The following is a 19812-nucleotide window of genomic DNA, read 5'->3' on the forward strand; positions in this document are numbered from 1 at the left end:
ACATGGTTTTAGCTTCAGGCACTATAATGAGTAGCTCTGAATATCCTTGGACTGAGTAAACATAACTTCAATGGACGGAAATCATCAAAACCTCAAATGAGTATCAAAGACAATCACAGACGACAAAAGCAAAACTTTCCAAGGTGAACTGCCTGATGTACTCCAGAGCAACAACTGTCCTGAATGCAATAGGCCAAATCTAACAAAACAGTTCTTTTGCTCAGCTGAACTCTCCCAGACTGCAAGCAGACCCCTGAACCCTCTAACCCAGAGTGCCTTTTCCTGCCTGATGTACTTAACTTAAGAATAACTTCAGTGGCAGGGAACTGCACTGCCAGGCAAACATTGGGCGATTTCAAGTTTTAATTGGAAAAGAAAATGCACTCCCAGATGTTTATCCAAATTGTGTCTGAACTGCAACAACCTGGCCAGGGAACTGCACAAAAACAGGCTGCCTCCAGTATACTTCCACTTAAGCCAGACTTCTGCTGCAAGTTCCCCAGCGTGAAATATGGGGTATGCAGGGCCAGTCAGCTCCCTTCCGCTCATGTAACACCAGACCCTGTGAAATTCCTCTTCCCAGAAGTGCTTTCTGTCTCCCTGCCACGTGCCTTATTCCCTACTTTGTAAACTGAATTTTGTCGTCTTTTCTGTTTCCGAGTCTCTCCTAATTTTTCCAGTGGAGAGTCCTCTAGAGGCCAGGAAACTTCACAAGAGCTTGGCCACGATGATTTCCTATGCTATAATACTTTTGAGGCCCAAAGTCCTGGTAGTTGTCCAATGTGAAGGGTAATTCAGGAGAAAATGCTCGTAGCTTTTACTAAACAGGAAAGTGGCTGGCCAGCCAGCACGTCCTGGTTACCACAATGAAATGGTACCAAGAAAAGGGATCTGGGGATGCTGCTGTGGCTGAATAAAGTAGTTGGGTAGCATAAACACAGCCTCCTAGGGAATTCTCCTATGTGGCAGCTTGTGGTCACTCATCAGACTTACGGCACACTGGTACTGAGAAGAACAGAAAATAAAGCTTATGTAGCTCTTCAGAGCCTTCCATACTGTTCCATTTGACTTTGGTTCTGGAAATAAGAAAAGGGCTGAAGGATACAATTCTTATTTATGACACATATTGGAACACTGCCTTATCCCCGGGATCATGCATCCCGAATTGATAAGGACTCCTAAGGGAGTACCAGTACAATAGCACCAGAGCAGTTCTTCTCAGAATACATGGCTGCTTCCACCCAGCCTGCCAGACTGGCCTGGAAGAGATGGGACCAGCAGGGAGGACAGCACGGAAGCCCAGCAGCTGCGCACTTTCTCTTCCACACAGCCACATGCTCAGACAAAGATGCTGCTGGCTCCTCTGCCCACATGTCTGCAGAGATAGGGATCCAAACAGCATCCAGCCCTCATCACTGCATGGATGATCAGCTCAGTCTAATTCACCAGCACAACATAAGGAATATACATTCTTAAGTATGTAATTAGCATATGCATTGCCATCATGATTTATTACTTTTATTATTCTTCAGATCTCTATGAACCTTCTTTATGATAGTTTTAGCAACACATTTATCTTCTACAGATAAAAAAGTATCCGCTGCAAATTCAACCCCAATCCCTGTTTCTAATGTGTCTCAAATCTTTATTCAGCCACTACTCATTCCTTCTTTCACTTTCTTTTGGCTTTCTAAATGATGAAAAAACTCAACATTATTGTTTATAAATTGAAAGAAAATTAAACCATTGTAAAAGAGCATCACAAGTGTGCTGTCCCCATCCTGCATTCATTGTTTTTGGACATCAGTAAAAACAACAGTCCCCTTCATACCTCCTTGATGTAAAGGCATAATCCTAAATTCCCAGACTTGGGCCAAAAAGATTGGGATTCAACCAAGTCCTAGACCACAGCATAAATATTTTTCACCCACACTACTGGCTGCAAAATGCTTTTGACACGAAACAAACAAAAACCCCTTCCAACTTTTTTTGTGTGTTCACTTTATTCTGTTCCTAAAAGTAAAGTCCCTGGAGACAAGCTAACACAACACTGCTAAATTCACATGCGAGAGACAGCAATATTATCTTACGTAAAGCTTCAGTACAGTACATTTTAGAGTACACTGGGCATCACATAACAAGGACAAGAAAAAAAAACGCTAACAGATCTGTGAGCTAATACATACAGATGCAATGCCTGTGCTTTTGGAATACTGTCATGCTTTATGGGTGTTGAGAAAAGGTGATAGATTTAATTTAAAATTTAGTTTCAATCTTTCTACAGGACTCAGATTTTCTCTAGCAAGAACATTATTGGGAGAGATTTTACCAAGGAAGTGGAAAACAATGTGTTCAAAGAAAGCTTAATGGCCTTATAAACATCATCCGTACTGCTGAATATACCACCGTTGAATAACAGAGTCCTAGAAAAACTTTTCCCTAACAAACATGAAATGTTTCAGGAGACTTCATTTACATTTCTAGAGGGTAGTGGATCCCCACCAATCCCCCCCAGGTAAAGGCAAACATGCTTGCTGTAGTGCATGGCATAGATGCAGTAAAGGCTGGACAGCCCTTTAGGACCTGAAATATTGCTTTATAACCCATCAGATCTGAAATTTTTGATGACAACATGCCCCAAATAACAATCAGCAGGTTAATAAACCTTTTTATGGTGGAGAAGAAACAGAAGCAAAGATCAGACATAATAGTAATTCTTTTCACAAAATTACTGGGAGTAGCATTTACAACTCTTAGCTATTTTCTTGCATGGGGATTATGCGTAAGAAATTCAGATTGGTCTATGTGCATTAGGGAACTTAACTACGTGTGAACTTTCGAAAACTTATTTTTGTTATTATGACAAACACGTAGCCATAGCAATGAAAATGCACAACTGTAGGCAAAAAAATTGATGAAAAAAATCTCTCAACCTCTTCTTTCCTGCAATGGCACCCAAATGGCAACCTTTATTACATTTCTTACAGGAAGTTGTTTGACTTTTTTCTATATTTAATACCAATTAATTTAGATGAGTAAGAAACTCCTTGAATATTTTTGTGCTAATTTACACTTTTATTTTCTCTTTTCAGCCTTCTCAGTTATTTCAAATGAAGACTGAGATGGCCATTATAAGATCACAAGTGAGAAGTAAGACAAAATGTATGAGAAAAGGAGAAAAAAGTAGTTTCCTCTTGTTTTTGATACGACATGTACCACATCCAGCTGGAAACATCAACATGAGTTAAGAGGGGATTAGGTGACTTTCTATCTGTAGCTTGAGATGACTATGGGTACAGAGTTTTATATTATTCTTAGATAGATAAATAAATAGTGACAATAAGAGAAAGAACTTCACTGAGATACAGTGAAGAACAAACACACAATTTGGACCAGAAACATCACTTTGCTAAGTAAAATGCCAGTGCTGGGTCAGGTCTGATAAGGCTTTATTGGCTCAGACTCCAAGCCAAACCTCCTGGACCGCTGTCAGCTCTGTACAAGGCCAGCTCAGGTGTCTTTGCAACCTAAATTCCATATCTTCCAGTTCAGTGCTGTGGAGCATGTAAACACCCTGAACTGCAGAGACATCTGCATAGCCAAATTAAGTCAAATGGCAGAAAAAGCCAAGGTTGATTGTTCACTCAGGACTAGTGCAAGAACTTCTGCCAGAGACTTGGGGCTCACTTGTAGGAAATGACTGATAAGGGAGACCATGAACCATCACTGTGATGCAAATGTGAAAGGGCCTTGCAAACCCTAGATAAATCAAATGAGCTCTTTCCAGTGGAGAACAACCTTAGTAGTGCCTCATGCGCTACACTGCAACCCAGGTCTGTCGCTTTTTTTGATGAGACAGGGGCATTTATTGACAAGTGACCTGGTTAGTTATTTCCAATTTAGTGTTGCTCCAATATGAATACTCAAGGAAAAAGCCATTCATTAACCAAGCTGCACTTTACACTCCTTCCTACCAGTATCTGAAAAGTTGAAGTTATCTATCAATCACAAGCCTGTCAGAAACACTGAACTTCAACATGGATTGAGGAATTTACTGTTTTCTGTTAATATGTATCCAGAGGACATACCTCTCCCTAATCAAAGTACAGCGTAAGTACTACATGTGAGAGCTGGAAGCAGGATGGCTCAGGTAGCTATTTATATTGCCTTTTACCTTTTAGTCACAAGTATCTTCCAATGTTTCCACAATGTGGGTATAATACACTACCATCTCCTGGACACATCCTTCCATTCCTGATTGAGCAGATGTCCTAAAATCCCCATCGTATTTTTCCAACAGTTACAACAATCAGTCCAGGGGAAGGTAATATTGTGAAAATTATATATTTTATTATCTTCTTGACGCAATATGATGGGTAGACGTGATAAAGTTGGCCAGGCAGCTCCCAACAGGTCACCAACATTGGAGACCATCAAAACCCCCTCTGTTTTACAGTGCAGTCCATCTCAGGCAGTGGCATGTCAAAATTGCTTTTATTCCTTAAAGTGGGTGAGTAGTCTGTATTCAGTTTCTAAGCAGTTAAGAGGGTTTATTCTTTTTCAGCCTGTTTTTAGATCACAGCTAAGGGCACTGATACCATAGACAGGAATTACAGAGATCAAAGATCAAAAAGTCTACGTAGAGCAATCCCGTCTAGATTAATTGATCCTAGCCAGGGTAGATATACTGATAAGGCTGAACCAAAGAAAACACACTGTTTTCTGTACAGCAGATTTTGAACGCCACTCACTGGCTGTCATTCTCCTGTGTTGTCAATCTAGAACAGTTCAATGACATTAGATTCATAAAACAAGCAAAAATTCAAGTTCAAAGTATAATATCCTAGATATACAAACTCCTGAGATGATTCTCCCCTAATATGTTTAGAGCACCATAAAAGTTGTAATGCCTGAACATGGGGATCATGTCTGATCACTACCTTTTCACAGAAGGTGCGATGCATTTTGCCCACTGAAGTCAATATGTCAAAGCTTGTCTCGTTTTAAAACTTTATCTGAGGTTTGTTTTTTTACCGGTGACAACTCAAACTTGTTGCTATGTCAATAAATATATTCTATCTAGCACAGACCTTACCTGGGAAGAAAGTAGAAAGAGAAGAAAGAAGAAGAAAGTAGCTTGAACACAAATGTCCAGGCCATACACAGTATTCCAGAGATGTCCCCAGTGCCTTTCCACAATGGTGCAAACACTTTTGTCCTTCCTTTGAAAATACCTTGCCTGATCTATTCTAGGATAGTACAGACCCTTTTCATGATCGCATTACACTGTTGAATTAGGTTTTCTATGATAAACTAAACAACTCCAGTATTAGCTTCACTTTGAGCTTGTATGCTCCTTATGTAAAGCAGAAACTCATTTGTAATGCCCAATATTATTTTACAGATTATTTCTATTATCAATCTATATTCCACTTATTATCAATCTATATATTGATATTAATGATATTATCAATCTATTTTCCACTATATTTTCACTACTTAAGGTTGTCCAGTTCCTTCATAATGATATTCTGATCTTTTTCACTATTAAGAATGCCTCCAAGCCTTAAGTATACTACATTCCAAGACAGACTTATCAGAACTTTTCTGAATAATAAACACTTAAATTTGAGTTAGACATTTTAGTTTGCTTGTTTTCAATTACAGAAAAAAAAAAAGAGGATCTGGTAGAAGACAGGAGGTGGGGCATTTGCCAAGGCATTCCAAGGATAAACAACTTCGGTCATTGCCACTCTGATGTTAGGAGCAATGACACTTCAGATATTGATGAGAGAATCTGCCCTAGGTTAATTCCACTCTCTTTTGAGGGGAAAACTCACACTGAAGTCCAATCAAAACCAGAAAAGTGATTCTGTAAATAAATAGGATGGGAATTTGTGTTCATTCCCTCTCTGCAAAGGGGCTTAAGCTTACAAACAGAGCATTCTTCAGACAATTCAGACCAGAGCCTGAAAGTCCTATCTGGTTCTTTCTCTCTCCCATTTTTAAGATGTTTTAGTGAACTGTAAGTACAGTGTTTGTAAAGGGCGTTGGATTAACAGCGTCACAGACTGAAGTATTCTGCTTATATTCGGAACGGATTTTGTTACACTAATCTTACCCCTCCTATCCTGACCTTTAAGTGGCTCCCAATAAAGAACAGGAGACATACCCCCGATTTCTGAGAGTTTGCTATCTGATTAACATGAAGGTGCACAATTATCAATTAGACCAAGGCAACAGGCCATTTTCCCAGTTACGGAACTGAGAAAATATATAAAAATTAAAACAATAATGTCACTGTGACTAAGTAGGTGTCACCAAAGTAAGAATTCTATTTTCTGTGGGATGTTTGGAAGAGGAAAAAAAAATGGGGTTGATAATACTAGGAATGAAGATGTTGCATTAACCAATATGGAAGACAAGAGTCTGGACAAGCATTTTAATCATCCAAAAATTTAAGTGCTAGCTCCTCGCTTTGTTGGGAACTCGCAACTTGGAACAGTTTTGATGTCTGCAAAGAGGAGAGACATAGGAATGCAAGGTGACTTGTAGAGCTGAGGCTTAGAAAAATCAGTTACGGTATCAACAGAAACTGGAAACAAGGAAGCAGAGAGAGAGTTTTGCTGTAAAGCTCAAGCCACAGCCTCAGTTTCATTAACCTTTTATTAATGGTGAACATTGATGAAGAAAAGCTTATGGCACGCTAAGGAGAGAGATTCAGGAGAGAAGTCAATGACCACAGTTAAAACCAGTTCAGCGGGTGAGTTAATCTACAGAGAAAATTGGAGAGGGAAGCAGAAGGAGTACCTTCACAGCTGAGGAACTACATACTCCAAGGAGGTACCAAGACTTCTTAAGTGCCTGAAACATAGGCAGTAAAGGTTGAGCAAGATCAAGCTTAGTGGCACATAAGTGGCAGTGAAGAGATTCCAGCTCTGCTCCCAGCTGCAAAGGATTTACTCTGGCCAGTTACTTATTTATGACTCAGTTTCCTCAGTTATGAGCACCTGGCATGGGCATTGCAGAGATCAGTCAGCAAATGCTTGCATAGTAATTTGAAAATACAACATACTATAAGACGGTTAACTTGTAACTGGTGCAGGTTAGCAGCAACCAAAGAGGAGTCTCCTCTGAGAGCTGACTGGCCTATCAGTCAAAGATGTCTAACAGCAAGTACCCACCTCTGTCACCAGCCTCGATAGGAAGACTTAGTATAGCTTAATGACTGATTTTGCCTCTCTGCCTCAGAGACGTTCCTGCTTCTCTCTTTAGGATGCTTTGAACTACAGATCTATGAGTCTGAAGTTTGCACAGCTGCTGCTATATTTTGTCAATCTGACATCAGAATAATCTTCATTAAGAAAACCTGCAATGCTTATTAAAAAAAGGACAGAGAAAAAGATGAACTATTTAAAGGTTTTCTTCTGTTCTATTCCATTTTATCTAGGGTCCTTTCATTTCTATTTAGATTCTTAGATAACAAATTGATTAGTGTTATATAAGCACCTGAGTAAATGAATTCTTGTTCAAGAACGATGGAAACATTTTTCTCTATCTAGAAGTGTCCTGTTAAGAGGAGAGGGCCATAAATCCAGTCCCATTTAATGTAGACATGTTTATATTGTATGACCATCCCCCACAAGTCCATTAAGAAGGAAGCTTACTGCAGAGACATGAATAAACACACAAGTCAGAAAAGTAAGTGACCTAGAGATGTTTGAACTCCAAATACTTGTTAATGAACATTCTCTATTTTTATGGCATCCTTTCATTTGGCACTTTTGCTGGATTAAGTCAGTATCATACTGTGTCGATAATCATCTGTTTATGCTACAGTTGTGCATTGTGTCCAGTTTCATCCTGTTCACATGCAACTCAAGTTCATATTGCTGCTTATGCTTGTATATGATCTATGGATAAGCAAAAGCTTTCTGTCATAAGGGTTATCAGTCTAGAGCCTTTTTAATCAGAAGAAAACCCCATAAGCTTCTCATTTATGTATTTTAAAGGATGTGGTTTGTACACATGCATGGAAATTTGAGGCCTTAACAATCTTTCATTGTGTCTTGATTCAAAATATTCAAATGATAGCAGAGGGGAGGCAAAAGTCTCTGAAATAAACTGTGTATCCTAGAAAAAAACAACATTTCTTTAAATGGAAGGGTTTGCAGAATTCAAATACGTGCTCCTGCAGTCTTTCCACAGCTATTTCTTCAAAAGCAGCATACTCCATAATGGAGAACCATAAAAAATTAATCTCACCTGAAAAAAATGTACTTTCCCGCAAAATTTCCTATCCCTTGCATGACTCCATACCATCATTCTTATCTTAAAAAAAAAAACAAACCTCTCTTCGTGTTTTCACAGAGCTGATTTCCCATATGATAAGCACATTATATAATAAGATGGCTTAGAACAGATACACACTTTACACCACTTCCATTTTAAAACAACAAAATAGCCACATCCCTTTTCTATCACTGCTTACTGGACCTCATTATCCACTGCCATCTGCAGATTTTCTCACGTCTAGAGACTTGAAAAAAAAGTATTGTACTATGTACATAATCTGCATTACTGTACAATGAACATGATTCATGTAGCATATAGACAGGTTTTCCTGACATGGATCGCAGCTGCTAAATGACACTTAATTTGTCTTAATAATTCTGCTAAAAACCCACACGCAACAGCTTTCTTCTGTACTTGTTTAGGGTACTGGGACTTCTTTTCCTGAGTCTCCCCAAATTCTAGCTCAGCAGAAGACAATGTAAAGAGTAATACTTCTTGCCTCACACATAACGATGGGCAACCTTCACACATCCTCAGTCACCTCCTTCGGCCAAATGCTGATTTCACTGCCCAGTTCTCTATGGGCTTTTTCTTGCCCCACCATGTCAAAGACTGAACTAGCTTCTGCTCTGCTCCCACTTAAGTAGGTGAAAAGCTTTCTGTCTGCATTTCTCAACACTAGTGGCCATCTCCATCCTTCTCATCTGACTCCACAACTACGTTTAAGACTATTAAAAATATTCTTTTTTCATTGCATTTTCTTCTTCTCCATTTGCTTTAGTAGGTAGCTATAACTGTTACAAAGTTAATAGAAGAAAACACACCAATGCTGTTTGTATTTTATTTGTATTAGACCTTATTCCTTCCATCTCAGAGTGACTTCAGTACATGTTCTGTCCGATTACATTTCACTGCCTCTTCTTTCTCCCCAGCAAATATTACCATCTCACCAAAGTAATTAGAACCCTTTATAGCATGAGGCTACAATCTTCTGCTATGTTTCGACACATAAAGTTGGATGCCATTTCCAAACTTCATTACTGTACTTGCTATCCTCCAGATTATTAAGGCAAAATTTAGAAAGTGTTAACCCCAGATAGTAGTACTTGGTGTATGTTTTTTCTCCACAGCCTACTTGCTTTGTTTGAAATTGTTTTATTTTCTGTGGTTTATTTGCTTCCCTTTTTTATGGATTAAAATCTCACCTGGTGTTATCTTTAAAACGGGACAGCTATCCAACAGCTACAGAGTCCACATAACAACTACCTTCAATGTTTTACAGGGAGAGAGAAATCTGGTCTCACTTATGCTCTGAAACCATCATGACTGCAACAAGTTACATTATTTCTATTTTTAATATATTTTCTCAATGACTGGTAGAGTTACAGCCAAACATCTGTACAATATGAAAGAACTGCTTCACTAAAATTAGAACAAATTTAAGGTAAAGAATCATAGCAGTTGGCCTTAGCAAGTCACATAAATGTAAAACTTCATCCCCACTCCCCTCGGCACTCTCCCAGCCCTTCCCCACGCCAGCGAGTACCATGGTTACTTCACCATCACAATTTTGGAATGCTTATTCAGGACTTATTCATATGATAGTAAGCAGAGCAAGACAAAACAGCTGGTCTGTAACCAAGGACACAACAAAAGTTATGTCTGGCATTAGTCTGAATGAGAGAAGAGTTTTTTGTTTTGTTTTGTTTTTTTAAGAATGAGTCACCATATACTTATGCATTTGAAACACTTTACCTGAAGCAGGACAATTGCTGCACAACAGCTCACCTGGCACGGCTTGAAAGCTCCAGCCCATATCTCAATCCTAAATGCTCTTCCTTGAAAATACCACAGGAAAACACTGATTTGTTATAAAATAACACTTCTATGTGCATTTTCTATCTGATAATTTCAAAACGTTACAGACATTAACACAATAGTACGAGTCTCACAAATCCCTTGAAAACTATAAAATAAACCAGGCCCATAGAAGTTGCCATGTCAGATCTGGCCAGTGTCTCACTTAACCCAGCACCCCGTCTTGAACAGACAAGAATAAAACGTTAAATATAGCATGTCAACATATTAAACCCTACTATGCTGTCCCCCAAAGACAGCTGAGCACACATGAAAACAGTAACCTTGGAGCCTGCTAACTCCAGTTCAGGAAAGAAGGATAATTATACACATAGGGGTAACTGAGTCTGACAGTTTCTAGTGCAGCCTTGTTGGTTTTGGCCCAAACTCAAAGGGTCTGCATGTTTATGTATGGATTTCAGGAAAACAAATGTCATGGTTAACTACTTACAAGAGTGCTTAGGGAGAACCAAGTATCAGTACCCATAAAGATAATAGCAAATTCCCTTCATGAACCCATTTGTGTGAAACAATTAACTTTTCCCGCATTCTCCCAAGCTCTTATGCCACCATGCTGCTGTGGAAGTCGTGCAGCTCAGTCCAACCTCAGCAGTTAAAAGACTCCTACACTGTAGTCCACGCTTCTGGGTTTTGGTGGCATAACAAATTTAAATGCTGGACTGGAGACTGGAAACCTCCTTCTGCCCTCCCCCAGTGGTGTTACTTCTCTCCTGGAGGAAAACAAAACCAGAACACTGGCTTCTAGAAGGGGGCAAAAGAGGAAAGTTCATTTGTTTGTTCAGAAACCTGTTCCTATTCAAGCAATAAAGCAAACCTAATTGATTTTAAGGCAGGGAGGATGTCTCAGAAATTTCATTACTTTGCTGAATTGGCCGCTGTCTTATTAATGTTCACCAGACATACGGAGGGTGGGGTGGAAAAAGGGATAGTTGGCTGAAAAAATGTCTGCTGGACAAACAAAATGAAGGAATCTTTTGCTTAACATAGAAAAAAAATTCCTGTGTAGGAATACTATGCTTAATCTCCCTAGGTTTGTTGCATACTCATTCTGCCATCTGCTGCCCTGGCATTCCCCAAAGTTTCAGGAACAGGGACTACGTCCCCAAGCTTTCCCAGAAACGAGTACTGCATGACTAAGAACAAGCATCTAGCAGCTCAGTGGCCTGTCCTGTCCAGAAGATAGTATGGTTCTGGAAAACCGCTTGCTTGAATCCTCCTTAACGATTACATTATCACTTCACATTCTGAAGAATGCCACCCTTGGGCCTCATGGCCCAGTGCATCTCAAGAGGTGCTTTCTCTCTTGATGGGTAGGATTTCCCAGCGAGGATTAGCACGCTGGCTCTACTACCATGGAAGTCGGATGTAAGGGAAGATCCCTCAGACTGTCACCACTGCCCCAGCTCCTCCAGGGAAAGAAGGAGAGAAAGTAGAGCCAGGAAGAGCTTCTTCAGGAGGTCAAGTGACTGAAGAAAGAATGAATTCTAGTTTTGAAAGAAAAAATTGTGTCTGCTGTGCAGGTCAGAACAAAACACAGGTTATTCCCTGAACAGTATTGATTCTGCAGGGTTACAAATTGTGAAAAGCAGGGAAAACTTGTTTTTGCACTACTTTTCACCCAAATCTCCAGGACAATTGTGTGCTTTCAGTAATTTCCTGGGGCAAAATTTCACTTTAAAACTACACAGATAATCACAGGCTTTTTTTTTTTTTAATACAGTAATATGAGAATTTGTAAAAGTGATTACTGACTTGGGAATTTTTGGACCTCCAAGTTAAGCTTCCTTGAAAAGTGCTGATTTTCAAAGTGCTGATACCCAACACCTCCTGGCAGAACCACCTTACGATGACTGAAATGTCATCTCAAGAACTGAGGCACCTTTATTCACAATTCGTTTCTGAAAGTGGGTATAAAGCAATTATGAAAGAACATATGTGTGTAAAACTATAATAATTTAATCAATACAGTGCTGTGACAGGTAGGGTAATTCTAGATGCCTTCCTCTAACTGGAAACTGCATGTCTAGCTGAAAGATTTCTATGACTTTAAGAAAAGAGAATTTATCTAAAAAAAGGACACATATCAGCAACAGTAAAATACTTACAGGACATCATGGACATATCCCATTTCATTGATGGACTTCACAGACCTATCACTGTTTATATCATGCTTCTGTTTCAAATTACTTTGCTTTTAATAATATATACTAATGTTTACTTCAGGGTTGTTTTTCCTCACTGTAGATTTAGTTCTTCTGCTTAACTAAAACAGAATGAGCCCACGGCTTCACATGCAAGCAACGTGGTTCACCTGATAAACCCAGCTAGCAACAGAGTAAAACTCCGCTTTTTCTTAAGCAGAACATAATATTTTTTTTATAATGGAATTTTAAAGGCTTGAAAACAACATTTCATATACTTGCAATCTATTACTTCTCAAACAAAATCAGGAAAAACTACATTTAATATCCGAATGTTCTTTAGGAAAACTGCTCCCTCTTTCCACCACCAGAGGAATGTTCTTAATCCTTTTTAGCTGACTTTGTGCACCATGAAGTAGCACAGAGCCCAGTTTCTGCCCTTTTCCCTTTGCCAACTCCACCTCTCATGTACCTCCAAAGCGATTCAGGAAATTTGTGAACAGCTTTGTATTTTGCACACACATGTAGAAAAGGAGAACTCATTACAGACCAGAATAAGAAGCAGAGCATAGAGAACTTGTAAGAGCAGCAGCAGTAAGAGTATGTTTCTATACAACTGTGCTCGGTCTTTAGAAGTGAGTCCAGAAGATGCCTTTTCTAACTGCATTTGATGCACACAACCTGCTACCTGAGAGTCCAGAGAACTACCACTGCTTCACAGTGCCCACTACTCACAGGAACAGAAGTGCCATCATTAGAATTTTACTTCTAATGAGCAGAATAAAACAGGATGGCTTCCTCTCCTCTGACTCTAAAGACTGCAACCTCAAAGCAAGAGACCTTGTGTTGTGGCAGTAAAACCAGGAGCACCAATTTGAATGCATGTGGGTAGTAATGCTATAGGAGTAAGATGGTACAAATTTCGTGTAGCAATTTTTCTGACAGCTCTCTACTTTAACAGGCAGAAAATCAATAGCATTAAGACTGAGGGTCACAGCCTTTGGAAAGAGTTACATCAATGCAAAACCAGAATAGACAAAGCCAAAGAGATTATAACTGCAGATATCCCAAGGGACAGATGAAATCATCGGTTATGATGTTTTTAAAAACAAAAAGAAAGTTATTCCTTCAATCGAACCCCAAATGTCTTGCCTCCTAGTTTTTCACTTTTTTTTTAATTAAGAGGTGAAGACTGCAGTAAAAAATGCTACTATATTTCACTCAAAAGCATGAAGTCTCTTAGTGAAAGGGGTAAGCATTCTGCTTTTTGCAGGCATACTTCTGGAAAATTGGTACCATACTTACTGCTCAAAGTTAAGCTTGTTGGTGCAGGCAGCAAGCTTCCACTTGCAAACAGTAGCTGCAGAAGATAGAGCGCTCCCTGTCCTAACAGTCACAGCTGAAATTTGGCACAAAGAGTGGAAAGGATGACAACAAAACAATCATGGCAGTGAAAGGACTAGCCTCCTACTCCTGCCCCCAAATCCTTGCGCAGGAAAGCACTTTAAGGATTACCCTTCAACTCCACAACATGAAATGCACTAAAAGGAACTTTTATGCCTGTGCCAACAGGCTAACACTAGGTCCTGTGACTCAGATAAGCCCATCCTAACACAGGGAGGCACTGGAGGAATGGCCATCCCTGAAAAGCAAAGGACATTGACTGCCCCCCACCCCAGATAAGCAATTGGCTGTAGAGTGACAGGTTCTCAACACACACTGCATGACCACAGGGGCTGAAGGACACAGTTAGCCCATCTGACCAAGCATTGCTGGTGTAGCTTTATTTAAATTCTCTTTGTTAAGTTCTCACCTGTCTTGTCGGCAAGTCATGATATTGTAGTATGAGCCTGGTGTTGACGCTGTGACTCCACGTGTTGCCAAGGGCTGCTGTCACACAACCAGAGTCCCTCTTCCCACTTCCAGAAGCTCCTGAAGATAAATATGAAAGAAACTGCATCAGGACTGCGCCACAGAAGGGTTCAGCATGGAAACTCTAATCAGTCATCTCAGATCATTCCCTAAGCTAGGTAATCACAATTGGTATTTAATAGATGGCACTATCGCAATTTCCTACCTTTCTCTTTTATTTATACAACTGCAGTGTGAGTTCTCCATCTCACCCTCTGCTACCTAGACAAAGTGCCAAGAATTAAGGATATGTTGCAAAGTACTACCTACCTTTTTGGAGAGATCGGTACATTTTCTAAATATCTGGAGGTGCATCATGCATGGGGGACACCTGCCTTTTCCTCTTTAGACATACTATCCCCAAGCAAACCAGCTTTCTATGGGCACAGAGGAGATGAAAGCAGGCCAGCAGAGTGACAGCGTATAATGACCTAAGAAAAAGGGAAGCTAAAGGAGCAGAATGTGGTGCCACAATACCCCGATCTAAAAATCAGAATGCTGCTTCATGCCACCAGACATCCCACACATTTTCTAAGATTTGCAAAGAAGGGAGCCCCTTAGCTGTAAATACCATTCTGGTGTCTCTGAAATCATATGAACTTTATATAACCCTGAAGGAAAATGCACTTTGCTGCAATCAGCAATGACAACATAAAGAAGTGTTTCCAATAATGCCACATGATCCAGCTTGCTGAACTGCCATTGCACCTGAGCTTTCTCGTATTGAAACCAGAGACCCATACATACACACATATACATATGCAGGCAGGTAGGTGCCTGAGACCTTCATCTTTGCTTACCACAAGTTCTGTGTAAGATGAACAGCTAGACGAGTGACTTGAAGTGTCATCTGAGGTACAAACAAGAACAGAGCAAGCCAGACAAACCAAAGAAATTCAGAAACAAAATCCCAATTGTTATGTGGGTATAAATGATCACGTGCAAGTTGAAAATTGAACTGTTTGAGGCAGAGAGCCCATACTGTTAAAAAGCTATGAGTGTTGGCCTGAAGTTGAATGAGAGAAAGTTAAAGTCGTGGAACTTCCTGTCACCTATCAGGCAACAAACTAAATTGCTTCCCCAGGACAGTCATGAAATCCTTGTCAACTAAGTCAATTAAAGTTAGTCAATTAGTCAATTAAAGTCAATTAATATTACACTTACTCTGCAATAAAAACTTCAGAGCAGTTTTTGTTTCTGTCAAAATGATCAGTAATGCAACAGTTAATGTTGAAACTTAAATTATAAGTACTAGGAAGTACTAGGTTTTGAAAGCAATACTGTACTGAAATGACAGTCATCTCATGGCCCAGCAGATCTTCTGTAAGATTCAGGTTTAAAACCCTTCATTGCTTTCACATTTGCAAGGTTGTGGGTTTTGTTACTTTTTTCCCCCAACTATTCAGAGCAGAAACATAATTTCTTCATTCACTAAAGCTTTTATTTTGGAAAAATACCCAGTAAAGGGTAAGATCAAAAGTGTTGGCATGCAGTAATAATCATTATTTGTATCATTGCCGGTAGCTTGCAAGCAATGAGAAGGACACTGTATTAGATTACATTGGGCAGAGGAGAGCAGCAGGCTGGAGAGAAGGGCCTGGAATGATTGTAGTGCACTACAGGACTCAGCTGAAGACCTCAAACCTCCCCCCAGGTAATACAAGGTTCAATTAACATCAACTGGATTTGGATTAGGTCTTTAAATGTTTAAGGTCTACAAAAGAAATTAGTGAAGCACCTAGTTCAAGCCAATAGTTTGACAAGAGTCTGGACTCTATACTTGTCTGAATTACTTCCCACGCCACGGGAACTCACTGTGACACGCACAATACTCAGTTCTCCAGAACAACATCTCTTCTAGCCTGAAAACAGGCTACAGTTGTGCCATCCAGCAAGGATGGCTGCTTTTCTTTCCTCCAAACAAAGGTATTAATATCTTGATAAGCATCAAACTTCCACCTGAATAACTCACCGCAGGAGCACCTAACTGGAAGTTTCAGTATTAGGAAAGCTACTCTGTTAATTAGTCTTAACCCATCTCTATTGGGAAGGTGGATGTGCTGACAATAATAATTTCTCTTCATCTACCTTTTGGATTTAATTTCCCAGCTGGAGGAGAGAACAGGTTCAAGAGTTAAAGCGGGGTACTGGTAGGTCTGTATTCCGTTCCCTTAAAATGACTTAAACCAAGTTACTTAATTAAGTTCATTAAGTTCTACAAACTTTTGTTGTTGTGCTAACACCACAAAAGTAAAATGCTATTACTGTACCAACAAGCTAAGGGAGAATAAAAGACAGTGAAGCAGCTTTAAAGTTTTGCAATCCTCTCTGTCATGTGGAATAAGCTGCAAGTTCCTCCTGTAGTCAACATCGTCCTTCTTTCCCACCTGCTAGAAATGGGTAGGAATCACAAAATTCAAGTGAGGCAGCTAAGTGTGAGTTCTGGTGGGTGTGGAGGTGTTCCCCTCACAGCTGGTGTAACTGCACCCGTGTATGCAGCTGGAAGCCACCACTCCACACCACCGAGAAGCAATTCGCCCACCGCTGCTTGGGGACCTCTGACTGCAGACAAAAAGCCCAGACATTGCAGAAGTAGCTACTGTTGGCCTAAAACAGCCTCAAAATTCACATCCAAACTTCCCTCAAATTATGTTTCTCTGCTATTAGCTAACAGAAGGAGTAACATCTTGCTATTACAATCCTGAGCCGGGCATTTAAGCGGTTAAATGTCTGCAGCCTGCTGATATTACGGAGATATCGCTCCATAGCAATTCCTAACTCTGCATTCCTTCCAGGCCTAAAACCTGTCCCAAAGTGAATAGAAGTGCTAGAGGTGTAAGGCTTGTGGCAGAACAAGCAAGCTAATTGCTGTCATTTATTTTATTTTATTATACAGGAGAAAGCCTACTGTACCATACTGTGTCAGCCCCTGTCTGAAGAGGGCTGTTTGTGTGACCCACTTTCAGGCAAATCCTCTTCTGTGAAGTTATTCAAATTTATGACTCTGGTGCAAAGTGGTTAGTAAGCCTGGAGCAAATTTACAGCAAAGACTTTTTACAGGGTGGAAAGGAATGCCTCACAGGAAAGGTTTCCATTTTATAAGGGATCCTCCTGCAAGCTGATGCATTAGGCAGACAGAGAGGCAAACCAACAAGAAGTGAAGTAAACCGAGGGGGAAGCAGCGCCAGCTTTGCAAAGAAGTTCAAGGGCAGTGAAAGCACATGCTTCATTCCTTCTCCTTGCTCTAAACACAAAAAGATAGTAAATGTCTCAGAGGAAGGAAAGAGGATATGTTAAGAAAACAGATTTATATTCAAACATGGCCTTAAAAAAACCTCGGACTTATCTTTTCTGTTATTTCAACCACTACTTAAGTCATTAATGAACTGGACAAAGGAACTGGATAAATAATACTGTTCAAAGAGAGAGTGATATTTTTCAGCATACATTGCCTTGTTCTTCCAAACCCTGGTATTTTCATACTTACAGATGGGAGTATCAGACCAACCTTGGCCCAAGAAGAAAGCAGGCTCATAAGGGACTTTGGTCTCTGCTCAGAGGTCCCCAAACTGTCCAGCCTGAACCACTTCAGAGTGGTATGGAGCAACAGCTCCCAGCTGTGACATGAAGGCGCTTATCCATGCTGTGGGGTGGATGCTTCTACAGAGCCAGTGATGTGCAGTCAGCTGACAGGCAGCAGTTCCCATCTCTCCAGCCTTAGAGCACAGCTCTCACTCCAGTCACTGCTGGCGTGATGGTTTCTGCTCAGGACAAGGGTGATACAGGGAGCACAGGGACTAAGAGAAGAAAACAGGGCTGACAGACAGGTGAGAGAAAGGTGGCAGATGTCAGTTTATGGATGCAATATGTAGGAAAAGGGAGTGGGTGTCCAGAAGCACCTCCCCTAGCATGGGGAGGTGAAGATGCATGCTAGAAGGGTGGGAGAAGACCTTTGAACAACCCCCTGCTTTATATATTCAGATCCAGCTCAAGTAAAATTAAGCGGTGATGTCAATTCCTGTAAACACTCCTCCTTTCCTCACACAGAAAGAACCAGCATTAAACTGATCTTCAAAGGGCGCATCAGCAGACAGGCCAAGGACTGCATGAGGTACCTGTTCTGCCGTCTCCTGTGAAATTGAGCTCTCTTCAGGGCACCGGCAGAGACACCAGCAGACACTGTATCTGTTCTGGATCGCAAACATAAAGGAGGAACTGGCTGCTTCACTCTCACTGAACAGCTGTCACAAGTGAAAATAAAGCTTCTTGTGGTCTGAGCCAAATGCAAAGTAAATGCCTCTCCAGAACCAGGGGAAAAACAAACCAAAGAAGAAAGGGTGATTCTTCAACTGAGGCCCGCAGTGCTGCTTCCAAGCAGAAGATGAGGCTCACACTGGGCTCCACTGCCCTGGAAAGAGCTGTCGGTGGAACTGGGCAACAACACTTGGCCCTACTTATACATGAGGGCTAAAATAATTTTGTTTGTTTCCCCACATCAATGCAATTAAAACAAACCTTCCGTAAGCACCTTCCTTATCACTGAGATAAATGCCACATATAGGATGGGGAAAGTGGGTTTATTCCACCTTCCATTTTTCACTGGAGGAAACAGTAGGATTAAAGCAATTCAGCTCAATACTGATTCTGAGATTATTATGTCCAAGCAGAGAATTACAAGTACAGACATGGTCTCAAAGACCTTCTCATCCTCTATGTATAAGGAGGTACCATCTTAAAGACTAAATCATCATGTAACCAAGTCCCAATTGTTGCAAATATGGTTGAAGGGGATTTAATCATAAAGTAACTTCCGTTTCATTAGTGTCTCATCCTATGAAAATTAGAATAACTAGACCAGTGTCTTGAATCAAATAAAACAGAGTTCTTAAAACAACATTTTTAAATGCAAGGAGTCCTTGCAGGCAGAGTGTGATTATACTCTTGGTTGAAAAAAAAAACTTGTTCCTTGTTGGTATAACTGCACAGAGCAATGAATTCCACCCTTTCCACATTCTCATATAGATTTTTGTCTTTCCAGATGAAAGAGTCATTGCCTGGCAGGTCCATCTCCACCACTGGGCCCCTTTGCAATCTCTATTAATTTGGTAATTCAAAAATCTTTTCTCACCAAATGCAAAAAAGGGATTGATGCACAATACAACAGTGAAATAACAAAATAGAGACAGTAAAATAACAAAATAGAGAAGCAATCAGTCCCCAAAGCGTTCAAATCTTAACATCAAATCATCTTGATAAAAGCCTGATTTATCAAAAGGAGAAAGAACTCTCCAAAAGTACAGAAAAAATATTTATAAAGAATTAAACTACTGAGCTCAACAAAAATGGCACACCATGCAATAAGAATGAAAGTACTTTCCCTCTTGCTTAGGCTGTGCAGCTTTCCGGTTCACTGGCAGAGCTCATAAAGATCACTGCTTTTCACCTGCATTGCATTTAGACTGTATTTTTGGTGCAGATCTCTAACAATGACACCAGAAGGGAGAGGGGGGAAAAAGAAAAGAGAAAAGAAGAGAGAAGAAAAGAAGAGGAGAGGAGAGGAGAGGAGAGGAGAGGAGAGAAGAGGACA

General features: G+C 40.3%; 1 protein-coding gene across 1 annotated transcript in view; it reads right to left on the reverse strand.

Moving 5' to 3' along the window:
• The window catches only part of RAD51B (RAD51 paralog B), a 421765-nt gene that overhangs the window by 143255 nt on the left and 258698 nt on the right, over positions 1-19812 (reverse strand). Inside the window, exon 9 of the mRNA XM_009279297.1 lies at positions 14128-14246. Within this exon, the coding sequence (XP_009277572.1) occupies positions 14128-14246 (119 nt within the window). The remainder of the gene's footprint in view (positions 1-14127; positions 14247-19812) is intronic.

The sequence above is a fragment of the Aptenodytes forsteri genome, unplaced genomic scaffold (assembly GCF_000699145.1).
Source record: "Aptenodytes forsteri isolate BGI_AS27 unplaced genomic scaffold, ASM69914v1 Scaffold3, whole genome shotgun sequence".
Classification (NCBI taxonomy): Eukaryota; Metazoa; Chordata; class Aves; order Sphenisciformes; family Spheniscidae; genus Aptenodytes; species Aptenodytes forsteri.